Source organism: Orcinus orca, chromosome 6, assembly GCF_937001465.1.
Source record: "Orcinus orca chromosome 6, mOrcOrc1.1, whole genome shotgun sequence".
Taxonomy (NCBI): Eukaryota; Metazoa; Chordata; class Mammalia; order Artiodactyla; family Delphinidae; genus Orcinus; species Orcinus orca.
This window is the reverse complement of record NC_064564.1, coordinates 38153762-38178520: the sequence shown is the minus strand read 5'-3', so window position 1 is coordinate 38178520 and position 24759 is coordinate 38153762. Positions and strand designations below refer to the sequence as shown.

The window sequence follows — 24759 nt, the reverse complement described above, 5'->3', positions numbered from 1 at the left end:
TTCCTGGGACTTAGTATGGTCCTTCATTCTGTTTAATTAATTTAAATTATAGGAGTCTTCTATTTTATGTTTGAATTTTTTTCTGCTAGTTTTTGGTTATCTTCTTCAAGATACAGAGGCTGCTCTCCTTTAACTGTCTTACATAATTAACGTTTACCCTTAAGTCATTTTTTAAAAAAAGATTTATTTTCCTTTTCAATATGCTCAAATTTTCTAAAGCATTTCCTATATGTTTCTAACTTCTTTCCAGTAATTTCTATTTCTAATAGGACTTTCACTATGTTTATATTTTCTTTCATTTCATGTCCTTTAAAAAGCAAATAATTTTCTCTTATGTTTTTCTCTTATGAGCCCTGATTTTTTTTCCTTTGTTTTTTTCTCCCTCTGAAGTCATATCACATTTGCTTTCTTTAATTTTCATGAAGATGTTTGATCATAATCTCAAACTGATTTGTGTATAATTTTCTGATGTGTATTCTTTTTTTTTTTTTTTTTAATATGTATATTTTTATTATACCACGTTTGGTTATAGACATTCAGATTCTTTCTCTGGCAGGACATGAATTATTACTTTCATTGCTTCCAGGAAGGGGAACCAGATGGCTGGGAGTCAGGGGTAGACGGTGACACTTGGTGCAAAATTCAAAACATACATGTGAACATATTACCTATTTGGAAAACTCTTACAAATACTTCACAGCCCTTGTCATGGCTTCTAACGGTCGCAGTCTCCAGGCTTTACCTCCTTACTTCTTGGGAGCCACTCATAGAGAGGCAGGGGAATCACGTCCAGATTCCTCTGCCACCTGACCCTTTAGACTTCTCTGTCTTGTGTTCTGGCCGCTCCCCAAACGTACGTTCCCCTCTAGCCTTTCTCTGGGCAGCAGTTCCCTCTACTAGTAACACCCACATTTGAGCTCTACTCTTGAAACCTAGTTCTAAACCCTTCTAGGACTAACTCATTCAAATCTCAACCGACACCCTTTTTAGTGTAATACCCATTTTACAGATGAGGCAGTAGAGGAGATTAAATAACAGGCTAAAGTCACACATAAACCTGGACTTTGAACTTAAGCTGTCTGGCACCAGAGACCAAGTCTTACTCACTACTCTGGACTGTCTTTCCAAGAACACTGTTCCTCACCACCAGCACCCCAACACCACCACCTGAGCACGGGCAAACCTGACATTGTTCAAGGCCCTGTTCAAATGCCAGCTCCTCGGGTGAGTCTTCCCTGCTCCCCAATTAACAAACTTACTTTGGGGAAGGGAGAGGGGGTCTTGTATTATAATAATTACATTATATCCGATTGCCGCCCAGAGCAAGGACCAAGGCTCATTCCTAAATAGACCTGACCCTACAGGCATTTCTAGACTGACAATGGAGCCGTTTTCCTTCTGAGCATTTTTTTGTCCAGGAGGTTCCAGACCCTCTTCTAAGGACTGCAGATACCTCATCTCATTTAGTCCCATCTGCACTGTGTGGATCTCACCATCCACATGGATGTTAAAAAGGGGAAACAGGCTCAGGATGACTGGTCACGAATGGGAGGAGAGGAGCTATTACAGGACCTGTGCTCATGGGTCTCCAACCACTGGTACCTAAACGTGGCAGATGCCCCTCTCCCGGTAGCTCCCTCCCTGCCCCCACCCTGGGTCAGGGACCCAGACTAGGGCCTAAGCACAGTTGGTGTCCTGTGGACATGAATTTATTTGAGGAGTCAGGTCAGAGTGCGTACAAGTTGCAGGTTGGGAGGAAGGGGCAGGGGGCATGGGCAGCCCTGCCAGCCTGAGGCCAAGTAGACAGGAGGCCGGAGGGGCCCCAGCCAGTAGAGCACTGGGTCAGCAGGGAGCAGACGGGCTGTTCTTCACCCTGCGAGTGTCAGCGCCGAGGGCACGGCAGCAGCTTTGAGAAGATGTGGAGGGTGTAGGTGCCTGGCTCCAGTTGCAGCTGGGTGGGCAGGACAATGAGGAAGGCCCCACTCCAGGAGTCTCCAGCCACTGAGAGACAAGCTTGGGAGGGAGGGCGGTGCCGCTCAGGGTTTTGGGAAGGGCACTTGGATATGACAGGCAAGGGGCAGGGCTGGTGGCAGCGGTGGCTGTGGCAAGGGGGCAAGCCACACAGGGGACAGTGGGGTGGCGAGAGGCCGGGGCCCCGGGGGAGGGGGATCTGGGCCTTTGGGTAGCTCCTCTGAGCCCTGCCGTGGTGGGGATGCCTCTCCCGAGTCCAGGCCCAGTGGGTCGGCTCCTTGGCCATGACCTCCTCGCAGCTCTGGCGTCTCACCACAGCCCTGAAGCCCATCCGTGCCCACAGCTTGTCCCTCTGACACAGGAAGTCTGACACTCGATGATGCCAATCTTGGCCCAGGGCCCACAGAAAAATCACGCTTTTGGGGTCCTCCAGCTCTTCCTCCATGTCATTTGCAAGGTACAGTGCCAGGAACAGATTGCTGTGGGTGTACTCGCTGAGCTGCAGGTTGGCGCGCCGGAAGTAGACCAGCACCATGGCCAGGAGATACTTATCTGAAATCTGGAAACAGGGATCTTTGGAGAGGAAATCCTGGAGGAAACTGTGCTCCAGAAGGCTGAGGAAGGCCTGGAGCTCCTCGTGCCGGCGGAAATGGAAAGACTCACCCCCCTCCCCTTGACGGCTCCAGCCCCTCAGCTTCACCTGGGTGCCAACCGCAGGGATTGTGGCAGGATCTTGGGCATCACTCATCTCTTGGGGGGTGGGGGTGGGTGAGGGGGGGTGGGACGGGGCGACCTGAGCTCAGGAGTTAACCTACAGCGTCCTGATGTGTATTCTTCACTTGTTTTGTTTCTTTCTTCCTTGTTTCTTGCAGTATGTGTATAAATTCCATGTTGGTGTCCATCATTGAATGGTGGAAGTTTTCCTGGACTAGCTGTTTGGAGAACAAAAGTGTAGGGATAATCAGAGATAAACTGGGATAACAGAAACAATTGCTATGTTGCCTCTGACTACTTTGTCACAGCACTCTGCCTGGTTGGTATGATTCTGCCTTCAGATGGGGGAAATCACTCTGGCTCCTTGGACACAGGTCCTTCTTTGGCAATTTAAATTTTACTTATCTTCATGTAACCAAAGCTGTACCCAGGTTTATTCGAGCTCCAGTCTCACTGACAGACTATTTCTTGCAAAAGTAAGTCCTCTGCCTCTCTGTGGGAAGCTCGCCTGGCTAGCCCACACACCCTGACCTTGCTGCTCCAGTCAAAGCAGCTGGGTTGACCCCTCTGGTGGGCCATATGGTCTGGAGAACATGTTATCTCAAGGTCTGCAGAGCTCAGACTTTTTCTTTTGGAGTCTTCCTTTCCTTGGGCACAGTTTCCAGTACATTCAGTAACCCTTCGTCATAAATTTTGGTTCAGGGTTATGGTGTTTCCTATTTCTCCTTGTTTTTTGTTTTTGTTTTTTGGTTTTTTTTGTTAGTAGGGGTCAAGGGGAATAGGGACTTCTTTTCTGTAATATCTCAGATAAGAAATTGACATAATACTATTGATACTATTGTTGATGAAAATAGATAGTCAAGTTTGCCAACCATCATGTCAACATTACTACAGAGGTTAACTGATCGTAGTACTTAGGTAACTAGATGCACCTTTCTCTCTCTTTTTTAAAAACATTTTAGAGCTTAGATTCTTTTTCTCTTCTAATTAATCTAGCAAGCCAAAAACTAATATTAAAGGTGATTGGCAAAGCTAATGCTTTAAGGCATGTCTAATGCCTAAATCAGAGCCCCCAGACAGTAGATGTAAATGTTTCTTTGCCATCTTATCCATTCCCTTGCTTTTTTTTTCCTTTTTTTCAGGATTTTTTTTTTTTACTCCAAAAATTAACTGTAAATATTTAAAAATATTTTTTTCTTGGATTTACCCATATAGAAATAAATTGTTAGACTAAGACCTGAGTTTTGTTTAAACCATAAAAGCTAATTGATATGGAGCAGTTGCCTTTGATACTACCTACCAGTCTATTTAAACCATTGACATGAAAATAAGTGACTCTAAATGTATATCTCTTTACCAATCATCTGAACCATCCAGGCTCTAGGGAATTAAATAATCTAAAAGCGGCACATTATGTAATAGTTACAGGGATTTTTATTGATGATCTAACATGATCAATTCATAGTTGTCACCTTGCATAAGTTGATCAACCTACTATGCACGTGTAATATTGTAATTACATTTCTTTTTGACAAGGATGCATTAAGTGTGGCTGTAATATGGGAACCCCTTTCAGCTTTCATTAATTCAATATAAATCCAAAGCTTGCAGATTCAGCAGGATTGTCTATAGTGGTCTAATTGGAATTGCTGGTCAAGTGCATTGATTCTGCTTCACTTAGGTAAAGATGAAAGTTACTGCAACAATAGATATTGCATTTGAAGGTCATTGAGTTGTAGTCAGGCAAGGGGAGCAAGACAGTAAGACACACATGCAAAGCAATGGAATTTTTATTTGGTATCTGGGAAGCCTTGAGTGACACAGTATCAACTGTCCTTGAAATTGCATACTTTTGTGACTCATAGCATGTTGCTTTTGTGTTCCAGAGAAATATAATGATGCTTTAAAGAAAGATTAATACAGTCAATTTTAATCTCTGGGAAGCTTAAACCTGACATAATCTATTTATAGACTTTATGATAATATGTAAAATTAAGAGCCTAGTTAATTTTGGTTGATTCTGACATAGAGAGTAAAATCGTTCTTTCATTAGCTTTCTCTTGATCTCAGGGTTATACCTAAAGGACTGTTAACTGCAAATTCTTCATTTCCAAGCACTGCCCTGAGTTGTCCTCCCCTGCACAGCCTCAGGAAATGGTTCATCTTACACCCAATCCTGCTGTTCCCCGCCGCCCACCCAACCATTCAATTCCTACCCCTTTGCACAGTTCAAGTATGCCCATTTGAGCACACTCTTGGTAGAACACCAAGGTAAACTACCAAATCTGTGTTTTAGTTATTTAAGGAAGAGAATATCAGCTGTTTCAAATTTTAGATTCCAGCCCGGGCAAAAAAAGAATTGTCATTTCATGTCTACCGTGTATTTATTCTTCTGCAAAAATAGCATTGGTCTGGGAGGAACATAGTGAGTGTTCAGCAATGTAAAATCAGTCTATAAATGAGAAGATTAAGACCAAAAGCATCGGATTACAAACATTTCACCAAAACCCTTAGCTGGCAGAGAGCTCTCTATGGAATGAATCTTTTCTCTCCTTTCTGCCGCATACATTAATGCAGATCTCAGAAACTCATTGTTGCGGCAGACAACTGTGTAACCAGAGGGTTCCTATTGCTACAGCATTGGAAAAGACCAGAAGAAATTAGCTTTAGCATATTGAACTAATCTCTGCCCCTCTTCTGACCTCAAGGGCAACATGAGCATTCCATGATTCTTCCTCTAGGGGTTGGCTCATGCTTGCTCCCTTCTCTTTGACAGTGACTTTAAATAACCAAGTTCTTATTACAATCTTTAGATTTAAAATTAAGTTCTGATCGTTTCTTCTCAGGGCACACTTAGGAGGCACTGTTTATCCCCAGCCAAATCAACTGCTTCCCCAAGTGACCCATTCCTGGAAATGTTATTGTTCCTAATAACCAGCTCAAATATGTATTTTCATTTAATTTTTCCTTTTACCTCCATTTCACATGCGTTGCTGTGTGTCACACAGTTTCCACAAGGATCTGCCATTACATCATTGTGTGAAATATGAAATTGGGTTTGTTTAATTAAAAAATGACTCTTACTCAGATGGTGGTTGGGCTTGGAAACGTACTCTATTGCCCTGGGAGTTTTAGGGCAAGGCTAGAGTGTGTGTGTGTGTGTGTGCGTGTGTGTGTGTGTGTGTGTGTGTGTGTGTGTGTGTGTGTGTGCTGGAAGGGTCTCCTATTTTGTTTGAGAATTCATTGCCTGTTTCTCTTCATGGAACACAAACTGGTTTAGGCAAGTAGAGTCAGAGTGGGAAGAAGAAATTTCCAAAGATGTTTTCTGTGTGCAAAGGTAAACACAGGCTATCCATCTGGGTTGAAAGGGAAAGATGCTGCAAAATGACCTCTCCTTGTCCCTCTGACTAACATGCAGGAGTTTAGGAGCTGCAGCTGGAGTCAAAAAAACACAAAGGGCAAAACTACAGCTTCCACTGGGGAGCTTCTATAAACTCTAAGAACCAACAGGGGTATTTTGTAGTATTTTATAACAATGGGTCCTTTGGTGCTGAACACAGCTTTTATTACTCCTGTTTTATGTCCTACAAATAGTAACAGACATTTTCCTTTTCTGTCTGACAAAGTAAGCCACTGACCAGACAAGAAGCAACTCTGCCCTGCTTTTCAGACATCATCTGTCTCTCAACTACAGGAACTCTTTGGTTTCTATTATATTTCTGGCCTTTCATATTCCTGATGGTGTATCTGATGAAACCCAGTAGCCAGGTGTGTGAACGTGGTTGAAAAGTCCCACGTAGGACTAGCGACACCTCCCCACAGCATGGGATGGTTCCCTCCCGAGATGCCCTGCTGTCAGTGGGACTGTTACTGAATTGTTTTCCCAACCAAGAAAATGGGTCATATGACCCTTTAGTACTTTTTGTCCTGGTCCCTTTTGAACTCACCACACACATTTCATGCTCTCTGGCCAGGGTCCATGACTGAGGACAGAGTTCTCCTGTGTAGACTTTTCCACAGTCGACATTTGCACTCAGCTGTAGAAATAGACCAAGCATGGCCACCATTTTTCCTATTACAGTGGGATTATCCAGGGATGAACTTCAGAAAACATGTGTGGGATTCTTGAGTAGGCTGAGCAGCCTCATAACACATTCTCTGTCCTGTACCAGATGCCAAACACTACATCCTGTCTGCTCCCATAACAGCCTTTTCACTGTTTTTTTTTTTTTAACATCTTTATTGGAGTATAATTGCTTTACAATGGTGTGTCAGTTTCTGCTTTACAACAAAATGACTCAGTTATATATATACGTATGTTCCCATATCTCTTCCCTCTTACGTCTCCCTCCCTCCCACCCTCCCTATCCCACCCCACAGGCGATCACAAAGCACCTAGCTGATCTCCCTGTGCTATGCGGCTGCTTCCCACTAGCTATCTACCTTACGTTTGGTAGTGTATATATGTCCATGCCTCTCTCTCTCTTTGTCACAGCTTACGCTTCCCCCTCCCCATATCCTCAAGTCCATTCTCTAGTAGGTCTGTGTCTTTATTCCTGTCTTACCCCTAGGTTCTTCATGACATTTTTTTCCTTAAATTCCATATATATGTGTTAGCATATGGTATTTGTCTCTCTCTTTCTGACTTACTTCACTCTGTATGACAGACTCTAGGTCTATCCACCTCATTAAAAATAGCTCAATTTCATTTCTTTTTATGGCTGAGTAATATTCCATTGTATATATGTGCCACATCTTCTTTATCCATTCATCCGATGATGGACACTTAGGGTGTTTCCATCTCTGGGCTATTGTAAATAGAACTGCAATGAACATTTTGGTACGTGACTCTTTTTGAATTATGGTTTTCTCAGGGTATATGCCCAGTAGTGGGATTGCTGGGTCATATGGTAGTTCTATTTGTAGTTTTTTAAGGAACCTCCATACTGTTCTCCACAGTGGCTGTATCAATTTACATTCCCACCAACAGTGCAAGAGGGTTCCCTTTTCTCCACACCCTCTCCAGCATTTATGGTTTTTAGAGTTTTTGATGATGGCTATTCTGACTGGTGTGAGATGATATCTCATTGTAGTTTCGATTTGTATTTCTCTAATGATTAGTGTTGTTGAGCATTCTTTCATGTGTTTGTTGGCAGTCTGTATATCTTTGGAGAAATGTCTATTTAGGTCTTCTGCCCATTTTTGGATTGGGTTGTTGGTTTTGTTGTTATTGAGCTGCATGAACTGCTTGTAAATTTTGGAGATTAATCCTTTGTCAGTTGCTTCATTTGCAAATATTTTCTCCCATTCTGAGGGTTGTGTTTTGGTCTTGTTTATGGTTTCCTTTGCTGTGCAAAAGCTTTGAAGTTTCATTAGGTCCCATTTGTTTATTTTTGTTTCTATTTCCATTTCTCTAGGAGGTGGGTCAAAAAGGATCTTGCTGTGATTTATGTCATAGAGTGTCCTGCCTATGTTTTCCTCTAAGAGTTTGATAGTTTCTGGCCTTACATTTAGGTCTTTAATCCATTTTGAGATTATTTTTGTGTATGGTGTTAGGGAGTGATCTAATTTCATACTTTTACATGTACCTGTCCAGTTTTCCCAGCACCACTTATTGAAGAGGCTGTCCCTTCTCCACCATACATTCCTGCCTCCTTTATCAAAGATAAGGTGACCATATGTGTGTGGGTTTATCTCTGGGCTTTCTATCCTGTTCCATTGATCTATCTTTCTGTTTTTGTGCCAGTACCATACTGTCTTGATTACTGTAGCTTTGTAGTATAGTCTGAAGTCAGGGAGCCTGATTCCTCCAGCTCCGTTTTTCATTCTCAAGATTGCTTTGGCTATTCGGGGGTCCTTTGTGTTTCCATACAAATTGTGAGATTTTTTTGTTCTAGTTCTGTGAAAATTGCCAGTGGTAGTTTGATAGGGATTGCACTGAATCTGTAGATTGCTTTGGGTAGTAGAGTCATTTTCACAATGTTGATTCTTCCAATCCAAGAACATGGTATATGTCTCCATCTATCTGTATCATCTTTAATTTCTTTCATCAGTGTCTTATAATTTTCTGCATACAGGTCTTTTGTCTCCTTAGGTAGGTTTATTCCTAGATATCTTATTCTTTTAGTTGCAATGGTAATTGGGAGTGTTTTCTTGATTTCACTTTCAGATGTTTTTTCATTACTGTATAGGAATGCCAGAGATTTCTGTGCATTAATTTTGTATCCTGCTACTTTACCAAATTCACTGATTAGCTCTAGCAGTTTCCTGGTAGCACCTTTAGGATTCTCTATGTATAGTATCATGTCATCTGCAAACAGTGACAGCTTTACTTCTTCTTTTCCGATTTGGATTCCTTTTATTTCCTTTTCTTCTCTGATTGCTGTGGCTAAAACTTCCAAAACTATGTTGAATAAGAGTGGTGAGAGTGGGCAACCTTGTCTTGTTCCTGATCTTAGTGGAAATGCTTTCAGTTTTTCACCATTGAGGACGATATTGGCTGTGAGTTTGTCATATATGGCCTTTATTATGTTGAGGGAAGTTCCCTCTATGCTTACTTTCTGCAGGGTTTTATCATAAATGCATGTTGAATTTTGTCGAAAGCTTTCTCTGCATCTATTGAAATGATCGTATGGTTTTTCTCCTTCAATTTGTAAATATGGTGTATCACGATGATTGATTTGTGTATACTGAAGAATCCTCGCATTCCTGGAATAAACCCCACTTGATCATGGTGTATGATCCGTATAATGTGCTGTTGGATTCTGTTTGCTAGTATTTGTTGAGGATTTTTGCATCTATGTTCATCAGTGATATAAGCCTATAGTTTTCTTTCTTTGTGACATCCTTGTCTGGTTTTGGTATCAGGGTGATGGTGGCCTCGTAGAATGAGTTTGGGAGTGTTCCTCCTTCTGCTATATTTTGGAAGAGTTTGAGAAGGATAGGTGTTAGCTCTTCTCTAAATGTTTGATAGAATTCGCCTGTGAAGCCATCTGGTCCTGGGCTTTTGTTTGTTGGAAGATTTTAAATCACAGTTTCAATTTCAGTGCTTGAGATTGATCTGTTCATATTTTCTATTTCTTCCTGATTCAGTCTTGGCAGGTGGTGCATTTCTAAGAATTTGTCCATTTCTTCCAGGTTGTCCATTTTATTGGCATAGAGTTGCTTGTAGTAATCTCTCATGATCTTTGGTATTTCTGCAGTGTCAGTTGTTATTTCTCCTTTTTCATTTCTAATTCTATTGATTTGAGTCTTCTCCCTTTTTTTCTTGATGAGTCTGGCTAATGGTTTATCAATTTTGTTTATCTTCTCAAAGAACCAGCTTTTAGTTTTATTGATCTTTGCTATCGTTTCCTTCATTTCTTTTTCATTTATTTCTGATCTGGTTTTTATGATTTCTTTCCTTCTGCTAACTTTGGGTTTTTTTTTTGTTCTTCTTTCTCTAATTGCTTTAGGTGCAAGTATAGGTTGCTTATTCGAGATGTTTCCTGTTTCTTAAGGTAGGATTGTATTGCTATAAACTTCCCTCTTAGAACTGCTTTTGCTGCATCCCATAGATTTTGGGTCGTCGTGTCTCCATTGTCATTTGTTTCTAAGTATTTTTTAATTTCCTCTTTGATTTCTTCAGTGATCACTTCATTATTAAGTAGTATATTGTTTAGTCCCCATGTGTTTGTATTTTTTACAGATCTTTTCCTGTAATTGATATCTAGTCTCATAGCATTGTGGTCGGAAAAGATACTTGATACAATTTTGATTTTCTTAAATTTGCCAAGGCTTGATTTGTGACCCAAGATATGACCTATCCTGGAGAATGTTCCTTGAGCACTGGAGGAAAATGTGTATTCTGTTGTTTTTGGATGGAATGTCCTATAAATATCAATTAAGTCCATCTGGTTTAATGTATCCTTTAAAGCTTGTGTTTCCTTATTTATTTTCATTTTGGATGATGTGTCTATTGGTGAAAGTTGAATGTTAAAGTCCCCTACTATGAATGTGTTACTGTTGATTTCCCCTTTTATGGCTGTTAATATTTGCCTTATGTATTGAGGTGCTTCTGTGTTAGGTGCATAAATATTTCCAATTGTTATATCTTCTTCTTGGATCGATCCCTTGATCATTATGTAGTGTCCTTCTTTGACTCTTCTAATAGTCTTTATTTTAAAGTCTATTTTGTCTGATATGAGAATTGCTACTCCAGCTTTCTTTTGGTTTCCATTTGCATGAAATATCTTTCTCCATCCCCTTACTTTAGTCTGTATGTGTCTCTAGGTCTGAAGTGGGTCTCTTGTAGACAGCAAATATATGGGTCTTGTTTTTGTATCCATTCAGCCAATCTGTGTCTTTTGGTGGGAGCATTTAGTCCATTTACATTTAAGGTAATTATCGATATGTATGTTCCTATTCCCATTTTCTTAATTGTTCTGGGTTCGTTATTGTAGGTCTTTTCCTTCTCTTGTGTTTCTTCCCTAGAGAAGTTCCTTTAGCAGTTGTTGTAGAGCTGGTTTGGTAGTGCTGGACTCTCTCAGCTTTTGCTTGTCTGTAAATGTTTTAATTTCTCCATCAAATCTGAATGAGTTCCTTGCTGGGTAGAGTAATCTTGGTTGCAGGTTTTTCTCCTTCATCACTTTAAATATGTCCTGCCAGTCCCTTCTGGCTTGCAGAGTTTCTGCTGAAAGATCAGCTGTTAACCTTATGGGCATTCCCTTGTGTGTTATTTGTTGTTTTTCCCTTGCTGCTTTTAATATGTTTTCTTTGTATTTAATTTTTGACAGTTTGATTAATATGTGTCTTGATGTATTTCTCCTTGGATTTATCCTGTATGGGACTCTCTGTGCTTCCTGGAATTGATTAACTATTTCCTTTCCCGTATTAGGGATGTTTTCAACTATAATCTCTTTAAATATTTTCTCAGTCCCTTTCTTTTTCTCTTCTTCTTCTGGAACCCCTATAATTCGAATGTTGATGCGTTTAATGTTGTCCCAGAGGTCTCTGAGACTGTCCTCAGTTCTTTTCATTCTTTTTTCTTTATTCTGCTCTGCAGTAGTTATTTCCACTATTTTATCTTCCAGGTCACTTATCCGTTCTTCTGCCTCAGTTATTCTGCTATTGATCCCATCTAGAGTATTTTTCATTTCATTTATTGTGTTGTTCATCAGTGTTTGTTTCATCTTTATTTCTTCTAGGTCCTTGTTAAATGTTTCTTGCATTTTGTCTATTCTATTTCCAAGATTTTGGATCATCTTTACTATCATTATTCTGAATTCTTTTTCAAGTAGACTTCATATTTTCTCTTCATTTGTTAGGTCTGGTGGGTTTTTATCTTGCTCCTTCATCTGCTGTGTGTTTTTCAGTCTTCTCATTTTGCTTATCTTACTGTGTTTGGGGTCTCCTTTTTTCAGGCTGCAGGTTCATAGTTCCCGTTGATTTTGGTGACTGTCCCCAGTGGCTAAGGTTGGTTCAGTGGGTTGTTTAGGCTTCCTGGTGGAGGGGACTAGTGCCTGTGTTCTGGTGGATGAGGCTGGATCTTATCTTTCTGGTGGGCAGGTCCACGTGTGGTGGTGTGTTTTGGAGTGTCTGTGGACTTATTATGATTTTAAGCAGCCTCTCTGCTAATGGGTGGGGTTGTGTTCCTGTCTTGCTAGTTGTTTGGCGTAGGATGTCTAGCACTGTAGCTTGTAGGTCGTTGAGTGAAGCTGGGTGCTGGTGTTGAGATGGAGATCTCTGGGAGATTTTCGCCGTTTGATATTATGTGGAGCTGGGAGGTCTCTTGTGGACCAGTGTTCTGAAGTTGGGTCTCCCACCTCAGAGGCACAGCACTGACTCCTGGCTGCAGCACCAAGAGCCTTTCATCCACACGGCTGCTAGTGTTGGAGGATCTCCTGCAATGGTTGGGGGTGGCTGTGGTCACCGCGGGGACAAGGACACTTGCAGCACAAGTTCTGAGAAGTACTCCTTGGTGTGAGCCGTCCTGGAGACCCTTTTCACTGTTTTCTCAGCTCTCCCACTGTACCTGTGGATTGCCTTGTTTGAGAAGCAGCCCTGAGAAGCTGAGGATGGTTGCATCCTCAGAGAAACATGTAAGTCAGTGTTAGAGGCAGATGACTGTGAGACCTTTTAGTTTGCTTAAAAAGCAAAGAAACATCAAACTGCAATGATTGGGATTCAGCTGTAAAAAAGAAACCCAAACTTCTTACAAGTTCAAAGTACTGTATAAACTATAGCCATGTATCTGTTCTTTTAGGGGCAGTAGAGTTTTAACTGAATCTGCTTGGAAAAACGTATATTTGGTGAAGAAAAAGATAATCTGAGTTTTAGGAGCAGTGGTATTCATTCACATAAGACATGGAAAGTCAAGAATATTGATCTGGACGTGTATCATGCTCTTGGTCGAGACCAGAGACATGTTATCTCAAGGTCTTCACAGCTCTCTGATCTGTGCAAAAATGAATATGATTTCTAGATCAAGTGAGGCACCAGATCAAGATGAACACGTTCAAAGCAGGGAGCTGAGAACCATTTCAAATGCCCCCTCTCCCACCTGGAGTGGTGATGAAGGAGGAAAATTTTTGGGGAGTGCTACAAGTCCCAGTCCCAACCCACCCAAGACAAGGGGTAAAGATGGCTCTTCTTCACTCTAAAGCAAGTGGAGGGCCTTTGAGTCCACTCAGTGAGCTTGACGTCAGTCCCAGCAGCTGGGTGGACAAGGGGATAATCCACACCTGAAGAAACATAAAGCTTGCTTTCTGATTTGGTGGTGGGAGTGAAGGAGGGGCTGCTATGGCCGTGGGCACGTCCTCCCGGAATTTGTGGAGGCAAAGGGTGCATGAGCATCCCCAGGACCTGATGCGGCCACACGACAGAAAGGGTTGACCTTGTCTACAGGAGCCATTAGAAAAGTGAAGACTGTCGATTCAGGTGATGGTCACAACGTTTGCTCACCAAGAGACATTTCACATGGTCCACTTATACATACATTGTACTCGATAAAAACTAAAAGAAAAGAGTAAAGAAGCCTCATCAGAGAGAATTGCAAAGCATTGCTGGAGTCCTCCAGGCTGTGGAAACAGTAAGCAAAATGTTGGAGAACACATCCACCACACCAAGGGAATTCGAGTGAGTGGTCCTCAGCAACGAGGGAGGTTTCAAAAGACCTCATGGAATCTGAGAGGAAGAGCCAGTTTGGAACAGCAGCAGGGCCTGGAAAGCCCACAGCCTGCTCTCAGCAGAACCACACCTCCCTGCCTGCCTGCTCTCCACCGCTGGAGGAATCGGAAGCCTGGGTTAGCAAGCTGGGGGAGAGTGACTGGGAGAGAAAGAGGAATATGACAGCCCTGCCTCTTTCACTGACTGCAGCTTTTTTTTTCCCCACAGCAGATCTAGCTAAGGAAGGGTGAGTCCTCCAAACTTTAAATGAAGCTGGATGCTAGTAGTGAGTTTAGAATTCTAAGTACGAATTGAATGTGTTTCGTGACTCAAATGACTCTGAGATTTTCTAATACTTAAGAGTGATCAGAAGTCAGATTTTCATGGAGAGGCAGGGGAAAACCAGCCTAGCCCTCCTGAGAGAGTTAAAAGACAATGGAAGAAGAAAATAAGCCACTTTATTCTTACACCCAAAATGTCCATTTGTTCCATTTACTGATTGCAGTCCAGTAGTTTACAAGGAAGGCTCTGGGCTATTACTGCAGAGTAGTAAGCAGTAGAAGCTGATCATTGTAAATGCAGCACTAACTAGCCAATAGAAATATAACGCAAATCGTGCATGTGATTTAAAATCTTCTGGTAGCCGTATTAAAGAAGTCAAATAAACAGGTGAAATTAATTTTCTTAATATATTTTTACCTAACCTAATATATCTAAAATGTTATCAGTTCAATGTGTAATCAATATAAAAAAGTTTTTAATTCCTTTTTTATTTTTGCACTCACTCTTCAAAATCTGGGGATATTTTAAACTTTCAGCACATCTTAATTTGGAGTAGCCACACTTAAAATGCTCAGTAGTCATGTGTGCAGTTATAGGGTCTCTGATGAGGTGAAAAACGATCTCAGACAATGACAGGACTCCAAGCTTGAGGGAGGAAGAAGTTGAGATAGTGTCTCCAAAGTGAGCAAGAGGATGATTTAAGATTCTGTTTTCTCTTATGTTGGATCTGATGAGAAAACATCTGGATGGATATTGGACAGAGAAATAATGGGAGATGGAGGAGAGTTGAAAAGAGTCGTGCATGGGCTATGATTCCACTATCCACGTTGCTGCTGGAAACTGATCTGAACCAGCCAGGAAGAGAGGAAATTGAGAGGAGGCCCGATCCAAGGAAGTAAAAATAAATTCAGCACACTTTTCTGAAGTAATAACTACCGAGTGTAAGTATACACTAAAATGAGCATAATACGCTCCCCAACGGGCTGTTACCGGTCTTTGCACAAACAAGCATGCTCGTCTGAAATAATAAGTATCCAGCACTGTGCTTCACAGAGGAGGAATCTGTGCTGCCAGGAGGAGAAGCAGGTTGCTCAGAGGCACAAGCATAACCAGAGAGAGGCCTTTGGGTTCTAAATCCAGTGCTTCTTCAGTATATCACATCATGACATCATGGCATCAGGATCACCACGATGGATGCCCTGTCTCTTCAAAGAACCTGCTGTAGAGCAGAAATAATGATGAGGTGTTTTGTTTTAAAATGTAAAGCCTAAAAAAAGGCTTGGGAACATATGTATATGTATAACTGATTCACTTTGTTATAAAGCAGAAACTAACACACCATTGTAAAGCAATTATACGCCAATAAAGATGTTAAAAAAAAAAGGTGGGGGTGGGTAAAATGGGTGAAGTGGGTTAAAAGTACAAACTTCAGCTGTAAGAGCCCTGGGGATGTATCTACAGTTAATAATACTGTATTGTACATTTGCAAGTTGCTAAGAGAGTATATCTTCAAAGCTTTCATCACAAGAAAAAAATGTGGTGATGGATGTTAACTCGACTTATAGTAGTGATCATTTCACAACATATATAAATATCGAATTGTTGCATCATACACCTGAAATGAATATAATGTTATATGTCAATTATATACATAAAAAGAGATGTAAAGCCTTTTAGTTTTAGGAGATAGGAAGGTCTTCTTGCAATGGTGATGTGGCTGTGATGATCAGTCACATGTAAGCCAAAGCTAAGGGATGTCTTGGATGAGAGGATGGGGTGAGGGTGGGGAGGGAGGACCCAAGTGTAGGAATGAAGGGCCGGTGTGGGTAGGAGAAAGAAGGGGAGATTAAAGGAACTGGAGGATGACAGCACTGACTGACCACTTGTCGGGGCATGGAGAAATTGGCACAATGCTCATTTTGGTTGGTGGGTGGAAGAGCTTCAGGAGAGAAAGGCAAGGGGTGCGGGAGGAGCTTTGTACTGTAAGGAGTTAGACTAAGAAGAAGTCAAAAAGAAAACAAAGCAACAACAACAACAACAAAATGAGTGGCTTGGGATAGATGTCCAGTAGGCACCAAAAACTGTTTAGAACTGTTGTTTTGTGGGAATTTTGAATGTCAGGAATTCAGAGAGCTTGTAGACCAGTGCCATCCAATAGAAATCTAATGCAAGTCACTTGTGTAATTTAAAGTTTTCTGGTAGCTACATTTAAAAAATAAAAAGAAACAAGTAAACTTAATTTTGATAATATATTTTATTTAAAACAAGATGTTGAAAATACTAACATTTCAATAAGTAATCAATATAAAAGTATTAATGAGATATTTCACATTCCTTTTCTCATACTAAAGTATGTCTTCAAAATCTGGTGTGCATTTGTCACTTGCTCTTCATATCAATTTGGACTGGTCTCATTTCAAGTACTCAACAGTCACATGTGGTTGGTAGCTATTATATTGGATAGTATAGTTCTAGACAGCTTCCTTCTGCATCATCACATTTTTGTCCTTTATTGGATAAACTCTTACAAATGTAAAAAATGTATGATTCTTTTTATATGAAATTTCAGAACAATTGAAACTAAAAGATTTATTACTTAAAGATGTTTGCAGGGGGATGATTATCACAGAAGTAAAGATACTATTCCTTTATTCCATGGGACATACAGGAAAAAATAGGCAAAGGAGAAGAAAATTCAAATCTCCCCAAATCCTACCAATTAGACATGACCACTGCTAATATTTTTGCACCTTTTTAAGAAGGGAAGAATCTGGAATTGAACGATGAACCTTGATGCATCCAGAGCAGAGCAGGGTAGAACCTGCTGCACTGTGGGCCTTGGTCATTGCTCCTGAATGAAATTTTCAAGGTCAGGCTGGAGACTACAGAAAGGAAGAGGGAAAGCTTGGAACATTAGAGGAAGGCAGACCATGTTGGACCCTCAGCCAAGTCTGAAGAAGCCCATTCCCATGGGAAGACACCCTAAGAGAAGAGAGAACAATTAAGGACATTGACCTTTTTTTCTTCTTTAAGACATGAAGTTAACCAATTTACTGGAAGTTTTTTAAAGAATTTACTTGAAAAAAACCAAAACAAACCAATAACCTCACAAACCATTAGGTGCTCAGGCTTTCTGGAAGGGCGGGTCTAAGTGCACACTCTGTGTCCAATTTGCATTGTCATCTTGGAATGGGAAGGACATTGGAATGACAAGTTAGATTGAAAAGCTGTTAAAAGGCAGAAAGAATGAGTATCTAATCCATAAATGGAAAACTGTCAGTCCCTTATATCTTTATAAGATTTGGTTTGATGGTAAATCAAGCAAAACTTCTGAGTTTTCAACCAGACCTTAATGGTAAAGAAAATAAACCATTCAGAGAAAAGGTTTGGTTCTGCAGAGAGTGCATTTGGATAATATAGTCTATTTAGAAGGAGAGGAAATCTGAACAAAGAGTTGATATGTAGCTGCAGATGTGAAACCTGGCCAGTGATTTTGGAGGTGAAAACACCTTGGTTAATGACAATGATCTTCAGTGACCTTGCTCTGGCCATTGGGCTGGAACGTGTATGGCAGATAACAAAAACTCCGGGGCAGTAGGGACCCGGTCTGCCACCCTGATTCCTCTATCCAGCCCGCCCTGCTCAGTCATCAAGGATTTGTCTCTGGGTCATTGGTCTCCAAAGCTAAGCGAGCTGTCTCAAAGCTGGGGTTTCCAGGGCTATCCTTTCTCCCTGCTGAGAACTGGGAACCCCCATGAAGTCTAAACGGCAGCTGGAGGTTGTTGGCTATATCAGGGAAAGACTCAGAAAAACAGATCATGTGTAAAAGCCACTGCAGCATGGAAACCCGCGGGTCCTCTCTAATTCCGGGCTCCAGCGCTGCAGCAGACCCGCTGTTATGCCATAAAAACAACTGCGGAACAGCAAGCCTGGGACTGCAGATGCGCATCTCCAGCTCACAGCAGTCCCAGCAGTTCGGGCTTTTGATATCTTGGGAAACGCTTCTTCCTGAGCGGTTTCGAGTGCCCCCCACAAGTACATCAAAGAGCTGTTTTCTTCTCCATTTGGCTCAGTACAGCCTTGACCGTGTAGCCGGGGATGGTTAGAGCCTCAGAAATTAGCCCTGCTCTGAGGCTTTGCTCGTTTATCCTCCCCCTGCTGGCCGTTCCGGCTTCTATTATTGCTGCCCACGTGGATGAGCTCAAAAGTCACAGACACATTTGCCTGCTGCAAAGATACTCACGGTTCCCAGAAAGCAAGACAAAAGAGCATATAGTGGTGAAGTTGAAAAGAGCATTGGTGAGGGACTCAGAGCCTGGGCTCTGATCTTGACTGTGCTAGGACTGCCCCAGATAATTTTGGGGAAGTCCCCTCACTACTCAGGGGTTTAGAGAGACCGGGGTGAACTGGACCTGATTGGTTTAGAAATGGGCTCCGAGGAGTCTGCTCAGGGGCTGTGGAAAATGGAGACAGAGGCAAGGAGAGGAAACTTCTAGCATCTTCCACCCATCCCGACTGGGGCAGGTCCACTTTTACGGGGTTAATTGTTTTTGTTTTTTTTTTAACATCTTTATTGGAGTATAATTGCTTTACAATGGTGTGTTAGTTTCTGCTTTACAACAAAATGAATCAGTTATATATATACATATGTTCCCATATCTCTTCCCCTTGCGTCTCCCACCCTCCCACCCTACCTATCCCACCCCGCCAGGCTGTCACACAGCATCGAGCTGATCTCTCTGTGCTATGCGGCTGCTTCCCACTAGCTATCTACCTTACGTTTGGTAGTGTATATATGTCCATGCCTCTCTCTCGCTTTGTCACAGCTCACCCTTCCCCCTCCCCATATCCTCAAGTCCGTTCTCCAGTAGGTCTGTGTCTTTATTCCTGTCTTACCCCTAGGTTCTTCATGACATTTTCTTTTTTCTTAAATTCCATATATATGTGTTAGCATATGGTATTTGTCTTTCTCTTTCTGACTTACTTCACTCTGTATGACAGTCTCTAGGTCTATCCACCTCATTAAAAATAGCTCAATTTCGTTTCTTTTTATGGCTGAGTAATATTCCATTCTTTATCCATTCATCTGATGATGGGCACTTAGGTTGTTTCCATCTCTGGGCTATTGTAAATAGAGCTGCAGTGAACATTTTGGTACATGACTCTTTCTGAATTATGGTTTTCTCAGGGTATATGCCCAGTAGTGGGATTGCTGGGTCATATGGTAGTTCTATTTGTAGTTTTTTAAGGCACCTCCATACTGTTCTCCATAGTGGCTGTACCAATTCACATTCCCACCAGCAGTGCAAGAGTGTTCTCTTTTCTCCACACCCTCTCCAGCATTTATTGTTTCTAGAGTTTTTGATGATGGCCATTCAGACTGGTGTGAGATGATATCTCATTGTAGTTTTGATTTGTATTTCTCTAATGATTAATGATGTTGAGCATTCTTTCATGTGTTTCTTGGCAGTCTGTATATCTTCTTTGGAAAAATGTCTATTTAGGTCTTCTGCCCATTTTTGGATTGGGTTGTTTGTATTTTTGTTATTGAGCTGCATGAGCTGCTTATAAATTTTGGAGATTAATACTTTGTCAGTTGCTTCATTTGCAAATATTTTCTCCCATTCTGAGGGTTGTCTTTTGGTCTTGTTTATGGTTTCCTTTGCTGTGCAAAAGCTTTGAAGTTTCATTAGGTCCCGTTTGTTTATTTTTGTTTCTATTTCCATTTCTCTAGGAGGTGGGTCAAAAAGGATCTTGCTGTGATTTATGTCATAGAGTGTCCTGCCTATGTTTTCCTCTAAGAGTTTGATAGTTTCTGGCCTTACATTTAGGTCTTTAATCCATTTTGAGATTATTTTTGTGTATGGTGTTAGGGAGTGATCTAATCTCATACTTTTACATGTACCTGTCCAGTTTTCCCAGCACCACTTACTGAAGAGGCTGTCCTTTCTCCACCATACATTCCTGCCTCCTTTATCAAAGATAAGGTGACCATATGTGCGTGGGTTTATCTCTGGGCTTTCTATCCTGTTCCATTGATCTATCTTTCTGTTTTTGTGCCAGTACCATACTGTCTGGATTACTGTAGCTTTGTAGTATAGTCTGAAGTCAGGTAGCCTGATTCCTCCAGCTCCATTTTTCATTCTCAAGATTGCTTTGGCTATTCGGGGGTCTTTTGTGTTTCCATACAAATTGTGAGATTTTTTGTTCTAGTTCTGTGAAAAATGCCAGTGGTAGTTTGATAGGGATTGCATTGAATCTGTAGATTGCTTTGGGTAGTAGAGTCATTTTCACAATGTTGATTCTTCCAATCCAAGAACATGGTATATGTCTCCATCTATTTGTATCATCTTTAATTTCTTTCATCAGTGTCTTATAATTTTCTGCATACAGGTCTTTTGTCTCCTTAGGTAGGTTTATTCCTAGATATCTTATTCTTTTTGTTGCAATGGTAAATGGGAGTGTTTTCTCAATTTCACTTTCAGATTTTTCCACATTAGTGTATAGGTATGCCAGAGATTTCTGTGCATTAATTTTGTATCCTGCTACTTTACCAAATTCATTAATTAGCTCTAGCGGTTTTCTGGTAGCATCTTTAGGATTCTCTATGTATAGTATCATGTCATCTGCAAACAGTGACAGCTTTACTTCTTCTTTTCCGATTTGGATTCCTTTTATTTCCTTTTCTTCTCTGATTGCTGTGGCTAAAACTTCCAAAACTATGTTGAATAAGAGTGGTGAGAGTGGGCAACCTTGTCTTGTTCCTGATCTTAGTGGAAATGCTTTCAGTTTTTCACCATTAAGGACGATGTTGTCTGTGGATTTGTCATATATGGCCTTTATTATGTTGAGGAAAGTTCCCTCTATGCCTACTTTCTGCAGGGTTTTTATCATAAATGGGTGTTGAATTTTGTCGAAAGCTTTCTCTGCATCTGTTGAGATGATCGTATGGTTTTTCTCCTTCAATTTGTTAATATGGTGTATCACGTTGATTGATTTGCATATATTGAAGAATTCTTGCATTCCTGGAATAAACCCCACTTGATCATGGTGTATGATCCGTTTAATGTGCTGTTGGATTCTGTTTGCTAGTATTTTGTTGAGGATTTTTGCATCTATGTTCATCAGTGATACTGGCCTGTAGTTTTCTTTCTTTGTGACATCCTTGTCTGGTTTTGGTATCAGGGTGATGGTGGCCTCGTAGAATGAGTTTGGGAGTGTTCCTCCCTCTGCTGTATTTTGGAAGAGTTTGAGAAGGATAGGTGTTAGTTCTTCTCTAAATGTTTGATAGAATTCGCCTGTGAAGCCATCTGGTCCTGAGCTTTTGTTTGTTGGACGATTTTTAATCACAGTTTCAATTTCAGTGCTTGTGATTGGTCTGTTCACATTTTCTATTTCTTCCAGGTTGTCCATTTTATTGGCATAGAGTTGCTAGTAGTAATCTCTCATGATCTTTTATATTTCTGCAGTGTCAGTTGTTACTTCTCCTTTTTCATTTCTAATTCTATTGATTTGAGTCTTCTCCCTTTTTTTCTTGATGAGTCTGCCTAATGGTTTATCAATTTTGTTTATCTTCTCAAAGAACCAGCTTTTCGTTTTATTGATCTTTGCTATCGTTTCCTTCATTTCTTTTTCATTTATTTCTGATCTGATTTTTATGATTTCTTTCCTTCTGCTAACTTCGGGGTTTTTTTGTTCTTCTTTCTCTAATTGTTTTAGGTGCAAGGTTAGGTTGTTTATTCGAGATGTTTCCTGTTTCTTAAGGTAGGATTGTATTGCTATAAACTTCCCTCTTAGAACTGCTTTTGCTGCTTCCCATAGATTTTGGGTCATCATGTCTCCAATTGTCATTGTTTCAAGGTATTTTTTAATTTCCTCTTTGATTTCTTCAGTGATCACTTCGTTATTAAGTAGTGTATTTTTTAGCCTCCATGTGTTTGTAGTTTTTACAGATCTTTTCCTGTAATTGATATCTAGTCTCATAGCATTGTGGTCAGAAAAGATACTTGATACAATTTCGATTTTCTTAAATTTAGCAAGGCTTGATTTGTGACACAAGATATGATCTATCCTGAAGAATGTTCCATGAGCCCTAGAGAAAAATGTGTATTCTGTTGTTTTTGTATGGAATGTCCTATAAATATCAATTAAGTCCATCTGGTTTAATGTATCCTTTAAAGCTTGTGTTTCCTTATTTATTTTCATTTTGGATGATGTGTCCATTGCTGAAAGTGGGGTGTTAAAGTCCCCTACCATGAATGTGTTACTGTTGATTTCCCCATTTATGGCTGTTAGTATTTGCCTTATGTATTGAGGTGCTACTATGTTGGGTGCATAAATATTTCCAATTGTTATATCTTCTTCTTGGATCGATCCCTTGATCATTATGTAGTGTCCTTCTTTGACTCTTCTAATAGTCTTTATTTTAAAGTCTATTTTGTCTGATATGAGAATTGCTACTCCAGCTTTCTTTTGGTTTCCATTTGCATGAAATATCTTTTTCCATCCCCTTACTTTCAGTCTGTGTGTGTCTCTAGGTCTGAAGTGGGTCTCTTGTAGACAGCAAATATATGGGTCTTGTTTTTGTATCCATTCAGCCAATCTGTGTCTTTTGGTGGGAGCATTTAGTCCATTTACATTTAAGGTAATTATCGATATGTATGTTCCTATTCCCATTTTCTTAATTGTTTTGGGCTCGTTATTGTAGGTCTTTTCCTTCTCTTGTGTTTCTTGCCTAGAGAAGTTCCTTTAGCAGTTGTTGTAGAGCTGGTTTGGTAGTGCTGGACTCTCTCAGCTTTTGCTTGTCTGTAAAGGTTTTAATTTCTCCATCAAATCTGAATGAGATCCTTGCTGGGTAGAGTAATCTTGGTTGCAGGTTTTTCTCCTTCATCACTTTAAATATGTCCTGCCAGTCCCTTCTGGCTTGCAGAGTTTCTGCTGAAAGATCAGCTGTTAACCTTATGGGCATTCCCTTGTGTGTTATTTGTTGTTTTTCCCTTGCTGCTTTTAATATGTTTTCTTTGTATTTAATTTTTGACTGTTTAATATGTGTCTTGACATATTTCTCCTTGGATTTATCCTGTATGGGACTCTCTGTGCTTCCTGGACTTGATTAACTATTTCCTTTCCCATATTAGGGAAGTTTTCAACTATAATCTCTTTAAATATTTTCTCAGTCCCTTTCTTTTTCTCTTCTTCTTCTGGAACCCCTATAATTCATATGTTGGTGTGTTTAATATTGTCCCAGAGGTCTCTGAGACTGTCCTCAGTTGTTTTCATTCTTTTTTCTTTATTCTGCTCTGCAGTAGTTATTTCCACTATTTTATCTTCCAGGTCACTTATCCGTTCTTCTGCCTCAGTTATTCTGCTATTGATCCCATCTAGAGTATTTTTCATTTCATTTATTGTGTTGTTCATCAGTGTTTGTTTCATCTTTAGTTCTTCTAGGTCCTTGTTAAATGTTCCTTGCATTTTGTCTATTCTATTTCCAAGATTTTGGATCATGTTTACTATCATTATTCTGAATTCTTTTTCAGGTGGACTGCCAATTCCTCTTCATTTGTTAGGTCTGGTGGGTTTTTATCTTGCTCCTTCATCTGCTGTGTGTTTTTCAGTCTTCTCATTTTGCTTATCTTACTGTGTTTGGGGTCTCCTTTTTTCAGGCTGCAGGTTCGTAGTTCCTGTTGTTTTTGGTGTCTGTGCCCAGTGGCTAAGGTTGGTTCAGTGGGTTGTGTAGGCTTCCTGGTGGAGGGGACTAGTGCCTGTGTTCTCGTGGATGGGGCTGGACCTTGTCTTTCTGGTGGGCAGGTGCATGTGTGGTGGTGTGTTTTGGGGTGTCTGTGGACTTATTATGATCTTAGGCAGCCTCTCTGCTAATGTGTGGGGTTGTGTTCCTGTGTTGCTAGTTGTTTGGCATAGGATGTTCAGCACTGTATCTTGCTGGTCATTGAGTGAAGCTGGGTGCTGGTGTTGAGATGGAGATTTTCGCCATTTGATATTATGTGGAGCTGGGAGGTCTCTTGTGGACCAGTGTCCTGAAGTTGCCTCTCCCACCTCAGAGGCACAGCACTAACTCCTGGCTGCAGCACCAAGAGCCTTTCATCCGCACGGCTGGTACTCCCCAGCCCATCCTCAGCCGCGCTGCCAACGTTCCCAGGTCGGACCCTCTTCCCTGCTCCACCAAACCCGGGTTAATTGTTTTACATATTGGAATCCCCTAGAAGCTTTGACTTAAAGAAAGGCTTACAAGGTTTAAACAGTTTCAAAACCACCTAACTAGATGATCTCTTACATACAAATTTCTGATTTCATGATTTTTCCAATGTTTGTTAGATTTTGGATGTTTTGTAAAGTGCTTATTGATGGCCGGTGCAGCAGATTCCTTATGGACCTCTGTATTCTTTTACAGAGTATATTAAAGACTATAAAGAGACATACAGTGATTTTTTGTTATTTCTTCTAGAGGGATGGCTGTTGCCTTAATGATTGCAGCAGTGGCTGCCAATTCATTAATGGTTGGAATATATACTTAGAAATTAAGTACCTGGTTCTAGTCTGACTACGCCACTAACCATGGCCTTGAACACATCCTTCACTCTCTTGGGAGGGAGGCAGTCTACTATATGATTAGGAGCTTGAGATGTGCAG

General features: G+C 40.8%; 1 protein-coding gene and 1 long non-coding RNA gene across 2 annotated transcripts; both read right to left on the bottom strand.

Annotated features, from left to right (window-relative positions):
- Nucleotides 1-505: 505 nt before the first annotated feature.
- LOC101286777 (speedy protein C-like) lies at nt 506-2734 on the bottom strand. The gene has a single exon (XM_049711817.1). The coding sequence runs from the start codon at nt 2717-2719 to the stop codon at nt 1883-1885; it is 837 nt and encodes a 278-aa protein (XP_049567774.1). The 5' UTR covers nt 2720-2734; the 3' UTR covers nt 506-1882.
- A 4436-nt stretch (nt 2735-7170) lies between these two features.
- On the bottom strand, nt 7171-20755 carry LOC125964899 (uncharacterized). Its single transcript, XR_007478234.1, has 2 exons — nt 19366-20755; nt 7171-7624 (listed from the first exon to the last, which is right to left on the bottom strand). It is a non-coding gene; the product is annotated as an uncharacterized LOC125964899 (long non-coding RNA).
- Nucleotides 20756-24759: the final 4004 nt, after the last annotated feature.